Source organism: Paroedura picta, chromosome 8, assembly GCF_049243985.1.
Source record: "Paroedura picta isolate Pp20150507F chromosome 8, Ppicta_v3.0, whole genome shotgun sequence".
NCBI classification, from domain to species: Eukaryota; Metazoa; Chordata; class Lepidosauria; order Squamata; family Gekkonidae; genus Paroedura; species Paroedura picta.
In genome coordinates this window covers 101,827,187-101,848,320 of record NC_135376.1, presented here as the reverse complement: position 1 = coordinate 101,848,320, position 21,134 = coordinate 101,827,187, and the positions used below count along the sequence as shown (strand labels likewise).

The 21,134-nt window shown below is 49.4% G+C and overlaps 1 protein-coding gene across 1 annotated transcript in view; it reads right to left on the bottom strand.

Annotated features, from left to right (window-relative positions):
* Positions 1-20,501, bottom strand: part of COG3 (component of oligomeric golgi complex 3) — a 63,898-nt gene extending 43,397 nt beyond the window's left edge. Inside the window, exons 1-5 of the mRNA XM_077351028.1 lie at positions 20,296-20,501; positions 17,192-17,338; positions 14,601-14,662; positions 8,106-8,271; positions 1,308-1,382 (exon numbers count right to left, since the gene is read on the bottom strand). Coding sequence (XP_077207143.1) covers positions 1,308-1,382; positions 8,106-8,271; positions 14,601-14,662; positions 17,192-17,338; positions 20,296-20,439 — 594 coding nt within the window. The 5' untranslated portion in view covers positions 20,440-20,501. The remainder of the gene's footprint in view (positions 1-1,307; positions 1,383-8,105; positions 8,272-14,600; positions 14,663-17,191; positions 17,339-20,295) is intronic.
* Positions 20,502-21,134: the final 633 nt, after the last annotated feature.

The following is a 21,134-nucleotide window of genomic DNA, read 5'->3' as shown; positions in this document are numbered from 1 at the left end:
GTTGAGTTTTCCAAATTTGCTGGCATGTTGAGTGTAGTACTTTTACTGCATCGTCTTTTAAGATTTTGAATAGTTCAACTGGAATGCTGTCACCACCACTAGCTTTATTGTTGCTCAGACTTCCTAAGGCCTATTTGACTTCACATTCCAGGATGTCTGGCTCCAGGTCAGTAACTACACCACTGTGGTTATCAGGGATGTTAGACTCGCTTTTGTATAGTTCTTCTGTATAATTTTGCTACCTTTTTTAAATCTCTTCTGCTTCTGTGAGGTCCCTACCATTTTGGTCCCGTATCATACCCATCTTTGCATGAAACGTTCTCTTCATATCTCCAATTTTCTTGAAAAGATCTCTGGTCCTCCCCATTATATTGTTTTCTTCTATTTGTTTGCACTGTTTGCACTGTTCATTTAAGACTGTTCCCCCACTCTAGGGAGCAGCAAAGCTGAAATTGGGAGGGAGGCCTCCTCCTCCCCCATCCTGTATGAGGAAAAGGAGAATAAAACATGGGGGGGGGGGGACACACCTACAACTTGTGCTGAGGAGAGACTTTGAGAGGCTGCACAATCCTAATGTGAGGCTAGAAGGATGAGTTCCTCCAACAGCAGATCTCCTTCCCACCAAAAGTTGCCGTTCCCTCCTCCCAGAGTCTGTGATCCTTTTCTACTCGGTTTTCTGTAAAATTGCATTGTAGGATTCCAATTGACAGCACCGTGTCCTCATTTTAAAAGGGATGAAAATTTCAGGAGAATTTTAAGCTCCCTCCATGTATCTGACTGTACCTTAGATGCAGAACAAGACCCACAATTCTTAAATAGGTGCCATCCCACAGGACACCTGAACTGACAGGCAAAAAGCCAGAGCAGTCAGATACTGGCAAGCCCCCAAACCAGTTAAAGAGCACAATCTTAGGTGCATTTTACTCAGGCCCCACTGATTGCAGTAAAACTCCCCATAAGACAAGCCTGCATAGGATTCCTGCCTAAGAATGCGAACGATTAATGCCCAATCTATTACAAATTTCCAAAAGGTGAAAGTCAGGGGTGAAGCTACTGGTTTTTCCTTGTTTATTACCGGTTTCCTCCACCCTTTCCCCAAGATTGCTCAGCACAGTGCACGTTCTTATCCTCCTTTTTCTCCACACAACCACCACCCTGCAAAGGTAGACTCAGCCAAGAGAACGACAGGTCCATCGTCTCACGGAAAAGCACTACGGCAAAGGAGGGATTGGAATAGGAGTCTCCAGATCCTAATCAGACACCTTAACTGTTAACCCAAGTCCTTCCTGTTTGAAGACAATACTTACTGTGTTGATATTTTCCAGTTCATTAAAGTAGGACAGTTTCTGTTGGATGTTTTCCGCCAATTCCACAAGTTCTGACTGTTCAAGGAGAAATTAAAGATGGTTAGCAGAAAGATGGGGCCACACCACACGCAGCGTGGTCATCAGAGGGAGGGCTGAATGGCACTGCATTCTCATCTCACTCACAAGACTGTCTGGCCCTCCTGGGAACAGGCACAGCATCCCTCTTGGGCATTTCATTAGTGGGGGCGGGATCCGGGGGTGGGAAGGGAGTATATGCATACACAAGTGAGAAAGCTACCTTTCTCCTACACAGTCTCTTCTCACTGCAGGACTTGAGGTGGCCTCTCTTTCCCAGATGGAGCCAGGAGCAGGAAGGGCCAGATCTGGTGATGCAGGAGGCCCTAGCCAATTTTGCTGCCACCAGAGTGGGAATGAGATCTTCAGCAGAGAGGCTGCTGGTGGGTGTCAACTCCCTGCTCTGATGGGGAGTCCAGCTAAGAGGTCCCCTTCTCTCATGTTTAGCACCAAACTGGTGCAAAAAGAGCTGCAAGCTGTGAAAGTCACAGGGCCAAAGGGCTGATTGCTGGTGCCGCAGCCTTTCAGCCCATGTCTGAAGACCAGGGAGAATGCAGGGCCATGGATGGCAGCAGCCAGACCCCCACTACACTTCCACATGGGCACCATTCACCATAACCCCCCCCCCCAACTGGTTCTGGAAAGATGAGGGAAAAGCAACAGTGCTGATGAACAGCCCTGGTATCTGCTCCCCATGAAAGCCAAGCCAAAAGACCTACAGACGGTCTTTCACGCCAGAAGCAACTGTGAATTTAGTTTGGTCGGAAGGGGGGGGGGGGGAGATTTACCCCTTTACTACCTGCTCTTCTTTCCTGCCTAGAGGAACACATCTTTAATCGATAGGATGCTAGTTACTCCCAGGGCCAGGAAGAGTTCAGGTGCCCATTTCCACAGATTAAGCCTCTACCGAAAGAGACATTTTCCTCCAGATCCGTTAGCAAACTTAGCTGCTAACCAAGAAGCAGGAGGAGAAAAAGCCACTGAGCCCAGCTCCCTCCCATTCTCAGTGTCAGGATTGTAGAAGCGCGAGCAGCGGAGGCGGCCCGGGCAGCGGAACGAGCAAGAGTGGCGGCGGGGAGAGGACGAGGCATCGGCCGCGGTGCAAGACCCCCAGTACCGGCCCCGGCACCGGCGGATTGGGGCCCGGGGCGCCTACCAGCCCACCTCCGGGGTGTGGAGATGCGGAGCACCTATAAATTCAAGGCTAAGTTTTCCGGAGACCCCTCCGATTTTCCTACGTTTCTGGTGCACCTCCAGGCCTACATGATGGAAATGGGGTTCACTTTCCAGGACGACGCTGAGAAAGTGCGTTTCGTGGGCCAAGCCCTAGAAGGCAAAGCAGCCAAGTGGTTTGTGGACTTGTACCGCTATCACCCCCAAGCCATTCGTGACTACAACCATTTCATGAGAGCCCTGCGCCAGATGTACGTGGAACCGTTCGAGCGCGAGACCGCGGAGAAGAAACTCAGGGCTCACCGGCAAGGGAAGTTGTCAGTGGTCGAGTACGCCAGGGAGTTTAAAGAGCTGGCTTCCTCGGTGCCGGACTGGACGGAGCCCCAACGCGTGCTGTCGTTTGTGGGGGGCCTCAATCCTACTCTGGCAGACAAATGCCTTCTCCTGGAAGACCCGCTTACAGTCGAAGGGTGGGTCCAATTGGCTGGGGAGATGGAAAATCGATTGGAGCGAGCTTCGATGGTACAAGTCCTGGCCGGCAAAACCGTGGCGAAAACTTCCACCCCGGCGAAAACCAAGCCCCGAGCCAAGTTGGAGCCGTCTGAGCGCACCCGGCGCATGGAAAAAGGGCTGTGCTTGGGTTGTGGCCAAGCGGGGCACTTTCTCGCAAATTGCCCCACAAAAGCAACAGCGACCCCGAGGGCCGTGAGCAGCGCCCCACCGAAAGCCCAGCCCGCCAAGAAAACCACTCCCAAGAAAAGTGCCAAGTCTCTCCTGGTGCCAGTGGCTGCCGTGCCAGCAGTGGACGACTCGGAGGAGGGGAGCGGGCTGGAGGACGAGGATCAAGCCGAAGAGCAGTCGGGAAACGAGGACGGTCTGCTGTAAAGGCGCCCCGCCAGCAGGCCGCCAACAGGGGCAAACGCGTGGTGAGTGATTCCCCCTTACTCCTCCTACCTGCCAAGCTCTCCAACCCCAAGTCGGGGAAAACAGTGGGAGTCCGGTGTATCGTGGACTCAGGGTGCACCCAATCCCTAGTGAGCCCGGCACTGGCCGAGACTTTGGGGGTGGGAAAGGTGCCGCTGAGGGAACCCTTGCCCATCACCCAATTGGATGGGAAATGTGCTCCCGGAGGGGAGGCCACGGCGAAAACGCGCCCAATGGACTTGGACATAAAAAAACATTGGGAGCAAATCCAGCCTTTGGTAGCCCCTCATTCTGCCTTCCCTTGTGTGTTAGGGTTGGATTGGCTGAAGGAACATGACCCCCTAGTGAAGTGGAAAGAAGGGACTGTGGACTTTACCTCTCCCGCCTGCGAGCAGCACGCTCGACCGCGGGATTCCCCACTGACGGGGGTTGTGGCCGCTTTGGGATCGGGGGGGGCAGCGCTCCCTCCTGTGTATCGAGACTTTGCTGATGTGTTCGCGGAGGTAGAGTGCAACCAACTGCCCCCCCACCGCAAAACTGACTGTGCCATTGAATTAAAGAAAGGGGAACCACTCCCCAAAGCCAAACTTTATTCCATGAGCCCCCGGGAAATGGCGGAGCTTAGGGAATTTTTGGATAAGAACTTGGCGAGGGGTTTTATTAGACCGGCCACATCTTCATTGGCGGCCCCGGTCCTTTTTGTAAAAAAGAAGGACGGTTCGCTACGTTTGTGTACTGACTACCGTGGGTTGAACGCGGTCTCCACCTGCAATGCCTACCCGCTCCCCCTGATAAAAGACTTGTTGGGCCACTTGGGGAAGGCACGAATTTTTACGAAATTGGATTTGAGGGAAGCCTATTACCGAGTTCGGATCAAGAAGGGGCACGAATATCTAACGGCTTTTAACACCCCCCTGGGGCAATTTGAGTACACCGTAATGCCGTTCGGCCTCGCCGGCGCTCCGGGCGTGTTCATGAATATGATTAATGAAATTATGCATGATTTATTGTACCAAGGGGTGTTGGTTTACATTGATGATATTCTTGTGTATTCTGAGAATGTTGAGAGTCACGCTGATCTGGTACGCGAAGTGCTCAACCGCTTGCGGAAGCACCAATTGTTTGCTAAACTGTCTAAATGTGAGTTCCACCGCAATGCGGTGGAGTTTCTGGGGTTCCGTGTCTCCCAAGCGGGGATTGAGATGGACCCTGGCAAGGTGCGTGACTTGCTGGCTTGGGAACCTCCCCGCACCAGGAGGCAACTGCAAAGCTTCTTAGGGTTCGCTAATTTTTACAGGACTTTCATCCCCAATTTCGCCAAAGTGGCGTTGCCCCTCACTGACTTGTTGAAAACCAAACAAGGGGGAAAAACGGCGAGCCGCCCGGGGACGCCCCTTCTGTGGACTCCCCCCTGTCAAAACGCATTCGACAAACTAAAGTTGTTGTTTACGTCCGAACCAGTACTGGCCCATGCTGACCCTTCTAAGCAATTTACCGTACAAGTAGACTCCTCGGACGTAGCAATGGGGGCCGTGATCCTCCAAGAGGGGGAGGACGGAAAATTACACCCGCTGGCCTATCTGTCAAAGAAATTCTCGGGGGCAGAGCGAAATTGGGCAATTTGGGAAAAAGAGGCAGCCGCAGTAAAATTGGCCCTTTCCACCTGGAGGCATTGGCTAGAAGGATCCGCGATCCCATTTGTAGTCTGGACGGATCATAAAAACCTTCAGGCACTCAAGCAGCCCCGATCGCTTTCCGCCAAGCAAATGAGATGGGCAGAGTTTTTCGCCCGTTTCAACTTCTCCCTGAAGCATCTGCCGGGTAAAATGAACTTTTTGGCAGATGCATTATCACGCCTGCCCCAGTACAACAGCAAACGAGACCCATTGGTGGACACCGTTTTCACCCCCGCCCAACTAGGGATGGCCGCCGTGACGCGCAGCCACGTAAAGACTGATACGCCCATCCCAGGGGGCTGGGTCCAGAAGGAGATGTCACAAGATCCGGAGTTTGGCTCCCTCCGCCCTGATCTGACTGAGAAGGGGGGGCTCTTTTTTAAGGGCGAGAGACTCTTTGTTCCTGTTGCGGCCAGGGGAAAAGTTTTGAAACTTTGCCACGACGCAAAAACTGCTGGACACTTTGGTTTTGTGAAAACTCTGCACCTAGTCAGGAGACAGTATTGGTGGCCGTCCCTGCGCAAAGATGTGGAGAAATATGTGCAGGGATGCCCTATTTGTATTGCCTCAAAACCGGTTGGAGGCAAGAAAAAGGGGCTATTGCAACCACAGCCCACCCCCTCTCGTCCATGGACAGATGTCACTATGGACTTTATTACGGACCTCCCTCCCAGCCATGGGAACACCGTTATATGGGTGGTAGTGGATGCTTTTTCAAAACAGGCTCACTTCATTCCCTGCACGGGAGTGCCTTCAGCACCGAAATTGGCTTCTCTTTTCATTGAACACGTGGTACGTCTGCACGGGATCCCGACACGGGTCCTGACGGATCGGGGCCCCCAGTTCGTTTCTAAGTTTTGGAGGGAACTCCTGAGACTTTTGGGGGTGGAGCAAGCCCTCACTTCGGGCTATCACCCTGAATCAAATGGCCAGACCGAAAGGGTAAACCAAATCCTGGAACAGTACTTACGTTGTTTCATCAATCACCAGCAGGACAATTGGGTCTCTTTATTACCGATGGCTGAATTTGCCTACAACAATGGGGTTCACGCCTCAACTGGGGTATCACCTTTCAAAGTAGTGTATGGGACTGATTTAGCAACAGCCCCCACCTGGGAGCTCAACTCCACTGAGGCTCCTGACATAAATAAATGGGCAGCCACCATCAGTACAGGTTGGCCAGAAATTGTAGCTAGCCTCAAGGAGGCAAAACAAGCCTATAAAGCTCAAGCGGATAAGAAAAGGGTACCTGCACCTGACTGGAAAGTGGGAGACCTGGCCTATTTGTCTACTAAGAACCTAAGGTGCCAGCAGAAATCAAAGAAACTTGGCCCTAAATACGTGGGGCCATTTAAAGTGATAAAACTGATTAATACTGTGACTGTTGAGCTAGCTTTACCAAAGACTTATAGGAATGTGCATCCGGTTTTTCATTCCAGCCTGCTGCGGAGAGCTCCGGTCCCAGACGAGTGGCACCCTCCTCCAGACCAGCCTGTGCCAATTTACATCGACAAAGACACCCACTATGAAGTCAACCAAATTTTAGACTCTCGTTTGCACAAGGGTCGCCTTCAATATCTGGTCGATTGGAAAGATTTCCCCTCGGGGGACAAAGAGTGGGTGGAGGCAGGGAATGTGAAGGCACCCCGCCTTCTCCGGGCGTTCCATCGAGCATTTCCTGATTGTCCTCGCCCGGTAGATGCCGGCTAGATGGGGGAGTGAAGTTAGTTTTAATGCGGAGGGATGTCAGGATTGTAGAATCTCTGTCATAAATTAGCCTGAGTTCCTCCATGTCAGTTATACTGCTTAATTGAACCTGGCGCCTGCTAGCCCCGGCCTTGTAGTTTGTAGCAATAAAATAGAATAGTGATGTTATTCTAACCTTATCTTGTTATGGGCACACAGGGTTGTTGTCAATTCTCTCAAGGATGGGAGTTTGGAATCCTGTTGTTGTTTCACATATGTCTTTCCTCACTAACCCCCCTCCTTGGGAACTGTCAAGTTTTGGGCGGGAGAAATGTATTGATAAGCTGAGGCAAATCTGGCTTCGAGTCAGATTTGACTTTCAGTCCAATGCGTATAGTGCTAATCAATAAAACTATTTTCTTTTGAATAAGTTTTGTTGTGAGTTTCCTGTGCGTCTGACACTCAGGGCTCGGTTCCCCTACATGCCACTCACGGCCTCCCTCAGCAGCAGCCCCAGCAGTGGCCCTAGGGGCAGCTTCATCAGAGGGTCTGAGTGCAACTCCTTTGCGTAACAGTGGGGTATTCAAAGTTCTACATGTGCCTTATCTTGCTAGAAGTCTTTCAATAACCCATGAAGGTAGATCAGTAAGGATACAACCATATTGCAAATGGGAGATAGGGTCTGAGATCTGCCAGAGCAGGGCTTCCCAACCCTTTTGAGCCTATGAACACCCCTGGAATTCTCACACAGTGCGGCGGACACAACCACAAAATGGCTGCCACAGGAGGCGGGGCCAGCCACGGAATGCCCAACATAGCTTAGCTTCAGTCACATAGGAAAGGCCTTAGGCTGAGGTGGCAGCTGCTGTCAAAGCAATATTTTTAACCATCTGCAATGGTCAATGGTCTTCTGCCCTGCAGGACACCATGGCGCCCCGGGGCACCACATTGGGGACCCATCTAGTGAGTTCAGGAGAGAGGCAAGACTTGAATCGGGGACTTCCTGCTTCACAGCTTGGCCTCTTGGCCACTGCATCACGCCAGCTCTAACAAACGGTCCTCCCTCAGCACAGGTGACCGGCTTAGCGGCTGCAAACCTCAGTGTGTGCAGAGATCCGTGTTATAGTTCTTTAAGAGCTCCATGTGACCTCTGAAGACAGAACAGGAGAAAGACAATTGGCCCCTGAAAAATGTCAGTGATCGATTCCTGCCTAGACTCAGATCTCTACGGAGGAGAGATTTCTCCAGCCCTCTCTGAGGTTACCTGCTCCTTCAACAGCTGCTCACAGGCTTCGTGCAGAGTTCCTGTCTTGGTCGACACAAAGAGGTATTGCTTTTGCAACAGTGCCAAGTGCTCGAGGGCGCTGTTCACATCGCTCAAGATGGCATCACACTGCTCTTCAAACCCCAACAAGTAAGCCCTCAGATGCCTGGAGAGAAAGAAGTTGAAAGAAAGATGTTGGTGCAAAAAGGGCTACAACAGGGTAACACAAAAGGGAAGCCCACAAGGATCGCTGTGCTGGGTCCTCTGCTCCACTCCTTTCCATACGGCTCCCGCAAGAGAAAACTGGAATTGCTGCTCGCCAGCTGCCTTTTGCATACTGGAGAGGGGGACACCAGCAGCTTGGCTATGAGATAAAGGCAATAAGACAGGAGTGCAACAAATTCATTCAAGGAAGCGATGCCAACCTTTTATCATCTGCCCTTACCCTCTCATGCCATACAATTAGTGTTCAGTACAGTAGGCTGCTTTGGACACCAATAGTGACATGGTGGTTTATAAATGCTTTCAATAAATAAGCAGCTGTGGCCACTCCTGATACGCTGGGAGGGAGAGAAGAGGAACTGGTGCTCAAGACACCCACTGCTTTATCCTGCTTTTCAAGAAGTAGTCTCAACACAGCTTACAATCGCCTTCCTTCCGCTCCCCACATCAGACACCCTGCAAGGAAGGTGGGGCTGAAAGAACTCTGAGAGAATTGTGACTGGCCCAAGGTCCCCCAGGTGGCTACATGTGGAGGAGGAAGGGGGCATCGAACCTGGCTCTCCAGATTAGAGGCCTCTGCTCGTAACCCCTACACCAAGCTGGCTCTCAATGCAGTAAGTAGCAAGTCGAGAGAAGAGGCACAGGTTAACACACGAAGAGCAGCCTCCTGTCTGAGCCTTTGCAAAGCGGCTACAAAATGCAGCAACATGTTATTAACATTGTCAACGGTTGTCAAGAGACTTCCAGCGCAAACTGCCAGATCAAGGCAGGAGTTTTTTGGGGGGAAGGGGAATGCTTAAGCAAGACGAACAACCCAAAGAGAGCCTGAAGTGTGAGTTGTTCTGCCACTTGTGCCCTTCTACTATCCAGGCAGCCAGAGACCCAGAGACAAAGGGCCAGGCCTTCCTGGAACGGAAGAGGCAGACACCTTCCCGGGAAGTCTCACAGCAAACGACTCTGGTTCCTGCAGCCAATGAGGGGTCAAGCCCTGGATTCAGATCAGAGGCACCTAACTTCAAGGGCCCTACAAGAATATAACTAAAGAGACTAAAACATGTGCAGAAGTAATCAGAGCAGAGCAGTGAACAGGGAAGAGAAGAAACCTTCACTTTATGCCCCAGGACTGGCATGGGATTGAGTCTTACTGGCCAGGCAGGTGCAGGGCAAATGATGTAACTTCACCACCGGGCCTCTAGGTAAGGTGGTGGTGATCTGACCATCCAGAGGCACTTGTCAGATAACCAGACATTCTGCCGGTTAACGGAACGCCCCCCTCTCTCCCACCCATGTGCTGACTGGAGCGGGTCAAAGGGAATGCATCACTCCAGTCTTGTCCTACCAGTTTGCTTCTGGGGTCCATTCAAAGTGCTATTACTGACCTTTAAAGGCCAAGACAGCCTGGGACCACTGCACCTTAAGGACCGCCTCCTCCAATGTGAACCTACCCACTCACTCCGGCCACCCTTCGAGGCCCTGCTTCAGTCAACCCCCTTCCAGCCCTCCGAGGCTAGACCGGCAGTGGCCTTCTCTGTCATGGCACCAAAACTTTGGAACTCCTGCCTCAAGAAGATTCGACTGTCTCTCTGTTTCCATGTCTTTCTCCAGGAGGAGCAGACCTTTCTATTTCGTTTGCCATACTCCCATATAATGGCATTGCCCCCCTTAAGGATACGAGAGAAGCCCTGTTGGATCCATCCAGTCCCACACTCTGTGTCACACGGGGACCAAAACCAGGGGTCATCAGGAGGTCTTCCTGTGGGACCAAACTCCAGAAGCCCCCCACCCCGTTGCCCCTCCTTCTAATGCTGCATGTTTATCTGTTTGAAACTGAATGGTATATTTTAACTGTATTTTAATTGTTTAAATGTGTTCATGTTTTTATAAACATTTAGAAGGCAATTGGGCGGGGGACAGGGGGAGGAATGGAAATTTGGGGGGAAATGGGGTAAAGCAGTAAAATGATCTTCTTAGGCAACATAAAATGCAGCATTCATTCCAGAAATACAAGAATGTCTGTGTAGAATCCAGCACGCAATGCTGATGGATAAGCTCATAACTTATGAGGAAGAGAGGCTAGGCCCCACGGACATTTGCATAACCCTCCAGGCAAAATAAAGAATCACTGTATCTGTATGCAAGCAAATGGTGCATATTCATAACTTAGTTAATATATAAATATTATTTCATATGTTTAAAGGTAAAGGTATCCCCTGTGCAAGCACCAAGTCATGTCTGACCCTTGGGGTGATGCCCTCCAGCGTTTTTACGGCAGACTCAAAACGGGGTGGTTTGCCAGTGCCTTCCCCAGTCATGACCGTTCATATGTTTTGTTGTTGTTGTTATGTGCGAAGTTGTGTCCGACCCATCGCGACCCCATGGACAATGATCCTCCAGGCCTTCCTGTCCTCTACCATTCCCTGGAGTCCTTTTAAGTTTGCACCTACTGCTTCAGTGACTCCATCCAGCCACCTCATTCTCTGTCGTCCCCTTCTTCTTTTGCCCTCGATCGCTCCCAGCATTAGGCTCTTCTCCAGGGAGTCCTTCCTTCTCATGAGGTGGCCAAAGTATTTGAGTTTCATCTTCAGGATCTGGCCTTCTAAAGAGCAGTCAGGGTTGATCTCCTCTAGGACTGACCGGTTTGTTCGCCTTGCAGTCCAAGGGACTCGCAAGAGTCTTCTCCAGCACCAGAGTTCAAAAGCCTCAATTCTTTGACGCTCAGCCTTCCTTATGGTCCAACTTTCACAGCCATACATTGCAACTGGGAATACCATAGCCTTGACTAAACGCACTTTTGTTGGCAGGGTGATGTCTCTGCTTTTTAGGATGCTGTCTAGATTTGCCATAGCTTTCCTCCCCAGGAGCAAGCGTCTTTTAATTTCTTTGCTGCAGTCCCCATCTGCAGTGATCTTGGAGCCCAGGAAAATAAAATCTGTCACTATCTCCATTTCTTCCCCATCTATTTGCCAGGAATTGAGAGGGCCGGATGCCATGATCTTTGTTTTCTTGATGTTGAGTTTCAAGCCAACTTTTGCACTCTCCTCCTTCACCCGCATCAACAGACTCTTTAGTTCCTCTTCACTTTCTGCCATTAGAGTGGTATCATCTGCGTATCTGAGGTTGTTGATATTTCTCCCTGCGATCTTGATCCCAATTTGTGACTCCTCTAATCCCACATTTCTCATGATGTGCTCTGCATACAAGTTAAATAGGCAAGGCGACAGTATACAGCCTTGCCGAACTCCTTTCTCAATTTTGAACCAGTCAGTGATCCCATGTTCAGTTCTCACTGTTGCTTCTTGACCTGCATATAAATTTCTCAAGAGACAAATAAGATGCTCTGGTATTCCCATCTCTTTAAGAACTTGCCACAATTTGTTGTGCTCCACACAATCAAAGGCTTTAGCATAGTCAATGAAGCAGAAGTATACGTTCTTCTGGTACTCCCTAGCTTTTTCCATGATCCAGCGTATGTTGGCAATTTGATCTCTAGTTCCTCTGCCTCTACGAAATCCTGCCTGTACTTCTGGAAGTTCTCGGTCCACATATTGCTGGAGCCTAGCTTGTAGGATTTTGAGCATAACCTTGCTAGCATGAGAAATTAGTGCAATGGTGCGGTAGTTTGAACATTCTTTGGCATTGCCCTTCTTTGGGATTGGAATGTAAACCGACCTTTTCCAATCCTGTGGCCATTGTTGAGTTTTCCAAATTTGCTGGCATATTGAGTGTAGCACTTTAACTGCATCATCCTTTAAGATTTTGAATAGTTCAACTGGAATGCTGTCACCACCACTAGCTTTATTATTGCTCAGACTTCCTAAGGCCCATTTAACTTCACATTCCAGGATGTCTGGCTCCAGGTCAGTAACTACCCCACTGTGGTCATCAGGGATGTTAAGCTCGCTCTTGTATAGTTGTTCTGTATAATTTTGCCACCTTTGTTTAATCTCTTCTGCTTCTGTGAGGTCCCTACCATTTTGGTCCCTTATCATACCCAACTTTGCATGAAACGTTCTCTTCATATCTCCAATTTTCTTGAAAAGATCTCTGGTCCTCCCCATTCTATTGTTTTCTTCTATTTGTTTGCACTGTTCATTTAAGAAGGCATTCTTATCTCTTCTAGCTTTTCTCTGGAATTCTGCATTCAGTTGGGTGTATCTTTCTCTTTCTCCCTTGCCTTTCACTTCCCTTCTCTCCTTAGCTATTTGTAAAGCTTCCTCAGACAGCCATTTTGATTTCTTGCATTTCTTTTTCTTTGGGATGGTTTTAGTTGCTACCTCTTGTACAATGTTGCGAACCTCCGTCCATAGTTCTTCAGGCACTCTGTCTATCAGATCTAATTCCTTAAATCTATTTGTCACCTCTACTGTGTATTCGTTGGGGATATGATTTAGTTCATACCTGAGTGGCCTAGTGCTTTTCCCTACTTTCTTCAATTTAAGCCTAAATTTTGCAACAAGAAGCTCATGATCTGAACCACAATCAGCTCCTGGTCTTGTTTTTATTGACTGGATAGAACTTTTCCATCTTTGGCTGCAGAGCACATAGTCAATCTGATTTCTGTGTTGACCGTCTGGTGATGTCCATGTGTAGAGTCGTCTCTTGGGTTGTTGGAAAAGAGTGTTTGCTATGACCATTGTATTCTCTTGACAAAATTCTACCAGCCTGTGCCCTGCTTCATTTTGTACTCCAAGGCCAAACTTGCCTGTTATCCCAGTTATCTTTTGGTTTCCTACTTTAGCATTCCAATCCCCCATGATGATAAGCACATCATTTTTTGGCGTTGCTTCTAGAAGGTGTTGTAGGGCTTCATAGAACTGATCAACTTCATCCTCTTCAGCAGCAGTGGTTGGGGCATAGACCTGGATCACTGTGATGTTGAATGGTTTGCCTTGGATTCGAACTGAGATCATTCTGTCGTTTTGGGGATTGTATCCCAAGACTGCTTTTCCTACTCTCTTATTGATTATGAAGGCTACTCCATTTCTTCTGCGAGATTCTTGTCCACAGTAGTATACCTGATGGTCATCTGAATTAAATTCACCCATTCCTGTCCATTTTAGTTCACTGATTCCTAAAATGTCGATGTTCAGTCTTGTCATTTCTTGTTTGACCACGTCCAGCTTACCTTGATTCATGGATCTGACGTTCCAGGTTTCTATGGAATAAAAATCTTTACAGCATCGGACTGTCTTTTCGCCACCAGTTCCCTCCGCAACTGAGCGTCCTTTCGGCTTTGGCCCAGTCGCTTCATTCATTCTGGCGCTACTTGTACTAGCCGTCTGCTCATCCCCAGTAGCATATTGGACACCTTCCGACCTGAGGGGCTCATCTTCCGGCGTCATATCGTTATGCCTATTGGAACTGTCCATAGAGTTTTCATGGCAAAGATACTGGAGTGGTTTGCCATTTCCTTCTCCAGTGGATCACCTTTTGTCAGAGCTCTCAGCTATGACCTGTCCGTCTTGGGTGGCCCTGCACGGTATAGCTCATAGCTTCACTGAACTACGCAAGCCCCCTTGCCACAACAAGGCAGCGATCCTTGAAGGGGGTTCATATGTTTAGGAAAGTATAAATGCCTTATTTTTCTAGAAGCAAAATTACACATAAAATAAGATGAGCTGGGTTTTATACTCCAAGTCTTCATGCAGCTTATAATCGGCCACCCTTCCTCTGTCCACAACAGACACCCTGTGAGATATGAGGGGCTGAGAGATTTGAAAGAACTGATCTAACAGAACTATCACTAGCCCAAGGTCACCCAGCTGGCTGCATGTGGAGGACTGAGGAATCAATCCCAGTTCTCCAGATTAGAATATAACCACTACAACTAGCTGGCTCTTGGTGCATCTAATCCTAAAAAGAAAGTTGCAAAACACAGCATTTCTCTTAACTATTGACTGAGTTCAGCATTTAACTTCATGAACACCAAATTGCCTTCCAAACTCTGCTGAGAGAAGTCATACTTAAAAGGCACCGGGGCAGCATCTTCCTGATTTCATTTCCTTGCTTCACCAGGGCACAAGGGTGACTCTGAAGGCACCTTCTCCCAGCCAGGCAAAGCACGACAGAAGTTTCTCATTTAGGTTTGTAGATTCTACCCAAAGCAAAAATAACCATAAAAAAGCATGGGCATGCCAAGCCATCCTCCATAATAAAATCAAAACCAATTAACAGTGCAAAATGTCAAGTAAACAAACCAACAGCACAACAATTAAGGACATAAAGGTCCACAAAGGATGCTTAACAACATTCTCATGAACTGGGGGGATGTACCTGTACTTGGCTTCTTCATCTTCATCCATCTGGGTCTGGAGCTGAGCAAACCATGAGAAAAACTAGAGCAAAGAAAGCAAGTGTAGTAGTAAGCAGGTTTTATTGTATTGGCCACACACACAGAAATACATGCATCAATATCTGACAATAAAAATATGAGGGAGAGATCAGGACATAATTGATCACACGACACCTTGTTGTTATAAAGGTCAATTCATCTGATTTATCCAAGTTTGTTAATCCGTTCAGCCACATTCTATCAACCTGAATACAAAACTTGGCAAGCCTGATACCAGCAGAATTCAGATGGTTATCCTTTGAACGTCTCAAGAGGAGAAAAAAATAACGATATTGCATCATCCTGATCAAATCCTCACCCATTCAAGATCGCTAAATTGTCAGCACCCACTCTTGCATGCAACTCTGGTATCTTGGGACATTGTTGTTCCAGTTCTTCGCTATATGCTATTAGGCGATTCCAGTGCAGGGATGAATTCTGTTTACCCAAATCGGGGTGGGGGAGTACAATTAGGATAGAGTTTCCTAAACCAAATGTAATAGGTCGAGCAATAGGATAGTAGAATTGGAGGTTTGGTAACTCTAGGTTTATGTGAGGAGAGATCAGGATGGAAAGTCCCCCTTGTGGTGGGCTTTAGATGAGATTTAAAACCTTCAAGATCCATTGGTGCTTGGGCCCAGGTTTCCTGAATATCCTCCAGGAAGTCAGAATGTGAAGCCTTGCACCTCCAACCCAATATATTCCATGAGACGATCTTCAATGTGAGATGTGAGTTGGGGGTGACTCAGGTCAATCAGCCTTGATAAGCTGTCCTAAGGGAGTTGCTAATATCACACTGATCACAACCATCAACACCCCCTTAATTCTGATGACATAACTGACACTTCTCGAGTCTCTCCCATGGAGGTAGACTGGTGAACATCCACGTTAACCTCTATTTCTGTAGGCCTTCTACATTCATGTGGCTGCTTTAGTTGGCTCTTCCAGGAGTTCCTCCATTCACCAAAGGGTTTCTAAGTGGGCAGTGTTTGGTATATTTATAGGTGGTTTGCTCTTATGGCTTCCGAACTGTCCGCTGACTGCTCATATTTAACCACAATCAAATATTCCACATAGACAAAAGTGCTCCATGTATAATCCAAAAGGGGTACCCTGGGGTACATCAGACTACAGCAGGCATTAGGGGTTTCTGAGGAATTCAATTGTATACATAAAGCACTCCCTGCCCTTTCCAGAGTAAGCGATTAAACTACATAACCCAGGCTTTCCTGTGCTGAGCATTTGGGGAGAATGCAAGGAGCATGTGGAGAATTGCTGGCAAGGTGAGGGGTTTTTCCCTTCTTTTTTTGCCTCTTCTACCTGAGGCTATTATGCATGTGTGACTGAGGACAGTATTTGTGGATGAGTTTTGTAGCCTGCCTGAGAGTGGTTTCTGTTAAATACTTTTTAGTGCTTTGTTTGTGGCTGATTGAGGAAGTGTGTGCTGGGGTGGAGTGCAGCAGAGTGTGCTGCACTGTGCTGGGCTGTGAAGCTGTGAGCTTAAAGGCTCCTCCTTCTGTGGCTCTTGACCTGGGGATCACTGTACAATTTGATCCTAAAGACAAAGGTTCTACGGCAAAGGAATCTACTTAGAAGGCAATAACAGACACTTCGGTCACCTTCAAGGAGTGCGTCATGTTTGTTTTCCTCCCTGAAGACAGAACTCCAGAAGGCCTCCCACGCCTGCCCCAAACACCGAGAAGTCAGAGCATAACTGCCCCAGGTAGAATGTTGCATCTACCCCTTGTGGTCAACAGCCATTGATGGACCACTGCTCTGTGCTTATCCAATCCCCTCTTGAAGCTGTCTATACTTGTAACCGCCACTTCCTGCAGGAGTGAATTCCATTCCTTAATACAAAAGAACCGTAGGGGTGGCTGGCCCCACCACAAGGGCTGCCTTTAGCAGGGTAGTCAAGTATTGCTCTGTATGCAGACAAGCCGATAAATCCAAAGTAGAATCTGAACATTTCGTTCTCAGGCTGAGTGCTTGCCTCCCACTGGCCCACCTCTCACCCACCACCACAATCCCTGGGGCCACTGAAACCACTGCTTACTGATAGATTTCACAGTCACTGGATAGGTGAAAGAGTGCCCTTAACTAAAGACAGGCAGCCTCCTCCATGTTCAGCAGTGCTTTGCCCCCTTTGACAAACAGTCCCAATTGCAAGGATGTCTACTGGAGAAAGGCAACCAAGGTCACAAGTGTCTCAAAATTCAAACTACAGATGAGTCAACTGCTTCTGCTTCAGGAAAAGGGGACTGCCGCGTCCTAGCATGGTGCTCTAAAAGGTTCTGGAAGGGACTGGACTCTCCTTGAAAATAACCAAATGTATAATTCACATGATTCTCTCTGCTCTTTGTTACTGCTCTAAAAATGAAATGCTTCACTGTTTTTCTTACCCAGCCAAATGATAATCTTCCTAAATGGGGAAATAGAATAATTCCTGAAAGCCCATTTTGGCAACTTTTGTTTTGCCTTGGAATAAACTCTCAGAACAAGAATGGGCTCGAATATCATAACAATTATTCACCTGCTGAGCCGTTTCAATTCTTTCATTTTCCATTCCCAAAGCAGTGAAGCCTCTCACAAGGACGTCTTCTGTGGATTCTGGCACGGTAGCTGTCAGTGTTACAGCTAGGGACGGCTGACCCAGGCTGCTTAAATCTTCAATGGGAAGCTGTTTACAAAGAGATCAACAACTTAGTCGACATACTGAGCTTTAAAAACAACCATTTTAGCAACAACAAGAAAGATTGGCTTTTTGTACCTATTTTCCAGCTATAACATTTTGCAAACATGTATTCAAAGTCAGTTTTTGAACAGCGTTGGTTGTCAGTAAGTCAAGAATAATGACTAGAAACTCAAAACATCCATCTGTCTTGAGACAAGAGGAAGAGCAGCCTCTCCACCTTCTCCCAGCATGCTGCAACTGCCCTCTTTTCCACTGTGAGCTACCCTTTGCTCCTATAGCTAACCTGACAAGCCATGATATTGCTCTCCAACTGAGTCACCATTTTGGTCATGGTTGCCTGCTCTGGACTGGAGGGCAGCTTCAAAGGAAGCCTTGGATGTAACAGCAAATGACAGCTCACCATGAAAAGGAAGGTACACTACACTTGATCTTAGCCAAAAGGCCGAGAAGCAGGCAGACACAGGAATGTACCAATTGGAAACAGACTTTGTAAATTTTGCCAATTAGAGCCTGACTCGGTGCCACATATTCTACTCTATTGCCCATCATATTCTATGCTTAGACAACAACTGGTTGTCCCTATCACGATGGACCTTTCTGGCCCTATGGACAGAATAACCAGACATTTGTTAGCTGATAGGTCCCCAGAAATAACGGAACTGGTGGCCAAATTCTTGGCTACTGTGATACAAAAGGACAGTCGGCTAGGCAAGAATCGGGTCTAGACCAGGGGCACCTATAACTGGTGGAAATTACTGATTGCTGGGCATTCTGGAGGAATCTACTGTTGGTTACTGCTTATTTTATTCTCTTTTATCTGTTTATCTAGACTATGTAATTTTTATCAATTAAAATTATGAAAAGGAAGGAAGAATGCAAAAGGAAGAGGAAGTGCACACACGGGAACTCTGCTTGCACCTGCACATTCAGCCAGGATCTTGGGTGTGATCCTAGATGCCTCCCTCTCTATGGGGGTGCAGATCATGAGTAGTGCAGCTGGCGCTTTTCCATCTTCGCCTACTAGCACCCTACTTGGCCCCTGAGCACCCAGCCACAGTGATCCATACAACAGTCACCTCTTGGTTGGATTTCTGCAACTCGACCTATGCAGGCTTTCCCTTACCCTTGACCCAGAAACTACAAGAAGACTTGCATAATTTTATGGTTGGGGGTCACCATGACATGAGAAACTGTATCACAACATTAGGAAGGTTGAGAACCACTGCAGCTGCCCGGGTACTCATTGGAACACCTTGGAGGACCCATATTTGGCCAGTGCTTCAGCAGCTGCACTGATTGTCAATAGAATTCTGGATCAAGGTTTAAGGTTTTGGTACTTACCCTTACAGCCACTCACAGTGGGCCTAGCGTACCTAAGGGACCACCTCTCTGCCTCTGTCCCCTGGAGAACACTTCACTCAATAAGTTCCAACTGGCTGGCTGTCCACAGTCTCAAGGAGGTATGTTTGGCTTCAACCAGGACGTTTTTGGTCCTGGCCCCTACTTGTTGGAATGGGCTCCCAAAGGAGATCAGGGTCCTGTCAGAGCTGGCACAGTTCCACAGGGCCTGTAAGAGCTTTTTGTTGGGGCCAATGAATCTATGGGGCCATAAATCTATGGGCCTCCCTGAGAAAAACACCCCCATCTAGTAACATCCGGCCTGAGATAAAGTTTTTGGCAGCCATAACCCTTCAGCTGTTAATGATACATTGCTGCTTACCAATACTCCTAATGTATTATTTGGTTTTAATGGTTAATGAATTATTAACAGTTTATTATTGTTTTAATTGTATTCATAACTATGTATGTACACTGCCCTGAGCTAGTCTTGGAAGGAGAGTTTGGAAATTTAATAAATAATCATAATGGTTCCGGCATTCTTATGTGGGTCACACAACGAAGAGACAGTAGGATGAAAAGCCAGACTACGATCAGGGAGACGGCATCAACCCCTCCCCCCCCAGTGGGTTTTCAAGGCAAGAGATGATTTGCCATTGCTTGTCTCTGTGTTGCAACCATGGTCTTGCTTGGTGGTCTCCCATCCAAATATTGGCCTTGCTTTTATCTTCGGAGATCCAACAAGACTGATCTAGCCTATGGCGTCTAGGCTAAGACATGCATTAAGTAGCCATACAGTATTTAACATGCAGTTAATTTTTAAAAAGGTTTCAGTGTTAACAGTCCAAGAAACACCTTTTGTTCTGCAGTTTCTGTTTCAACAGTGATATCAGCCAGCAGCTAAACACTGCATTGAAAAGCTTGTAAAGACTTGTTAAGAGTCAACAGGGCAGCAGTTTTGCATTCTGTCTCCATACACTCAGAGGCAAGTGTATGGCTTTTCACTGCCCAAAGGAGCCTTAAATCACCTTCCCTTCCTCTCCGCACAACAGACACCCAATGAGTGAGGTGGGGTTGAGAGACCTCCAACAGGAGTGCTCGGCCAGAACAACTGTGATGAGTCCAAGGTCACCCAGTTGGCTACATGTGGGCGAACCTGCCAGATCAGAAGCCCTCACCCTTTCCCACCCCAGCCAGGGGGCGACCAGCATGATCCTGCAATCTTCCTCTACAGGCAGCGCTTGGGACAATAAGCAGTCCTCTAACTGCCTAGGGCAGGGGGAGGCCAACTGCGGCCCTCCAGATGTCCGTGGACTACAGTTCCCAGGAGCCCCTGCCAGCATTCGCTCATGGGAATTGTAGCCCATGGACCTCTGGAGGGCCGCAGTTGGCCTCCGCCTGGTGTCAGCTTCCCCCTGCAAAAGGGGTTCCCGCCACTTCTCTTCTCCCGGGGTCTCGCAGGGGAGGGGAGGGGAGGGGCGGGCCATTCCCCGGAGCACGGGGTGGGGGACGCCAAGCGCCGGCCTGCTGGGGGGTCCGGGCCTGGGACCCTGCAGAGCCCGCCCGCCCGCCTCCCCTTCTTCCCCTCCTCGGGCCGGGCTCACCTCGGGCGGGGCGGGCGGGCAGAGGAAGGCCTGCCGCAGCTCGCCCACGGAGTCGCCCTGCCGCTCGCTGAGAGGCGCCAGAGGCCGCGGCAGCCGCTCCCACAGCCCCAGCCGCTCCCGGACCCCCGCGGGCAGCTCCGCCATCCCCGCGCGCCGCACGGACGGGAGACGGGCGCGCACCGCCAGGACGTCACTTCCGCCCGCGACAGGAAGCGGCTGGCAGGGCAGGCCGGGGCACGCCTTCCGGGGCCGCCCCCGATTGGACGACGACGCGCCGGGGGGCGGGGCTTCCACGATGGCCTCGGCCGGGGAGGGCGCGCTCCGTGTGGTTGCCAACCGGCCGGGGCTCCCCGGAGGCCGAGTCCAGTCAGGGACCTTCCGCTTCCTCGCAGCTGGGTCGCCGTTCGGGGACTCCGCCGGGGCCTCCCGCCCCTGGAAGCCTGGAAGTCCCGGGGGAGTGGGGGGCCGGGGGGGGACCCGGAGACCCCCCCTCCACAGCAGCCCTTTCCCCAGCAGAACTGGGCTTAGCTCTTCGCCCTGCTGAACTGCCCCTGCCCGAAAGCCGCCGCTGGACCCACCCTTGAGGCAGCGGTGGGCAAACTGTGGCCCTCCAGAGGACCATGGACTACAATTCCCATGAGCCCCTGCCAGCATTCGCTCATGGGAATTGTAGTCCATGGACCTCTGGAGGGCCACAGTTTGCTCACCCTGAGGTAATGCTTCAGACCAACCCGCCTATACACCCATGCAGATATCAGTGCAGGACCAGCATCCAGGAGAAGGATCTGCCCAGCCGCTGCTTGAAGACGGCCAGTGAGGGGGAGCTCCCCACCTCCTTA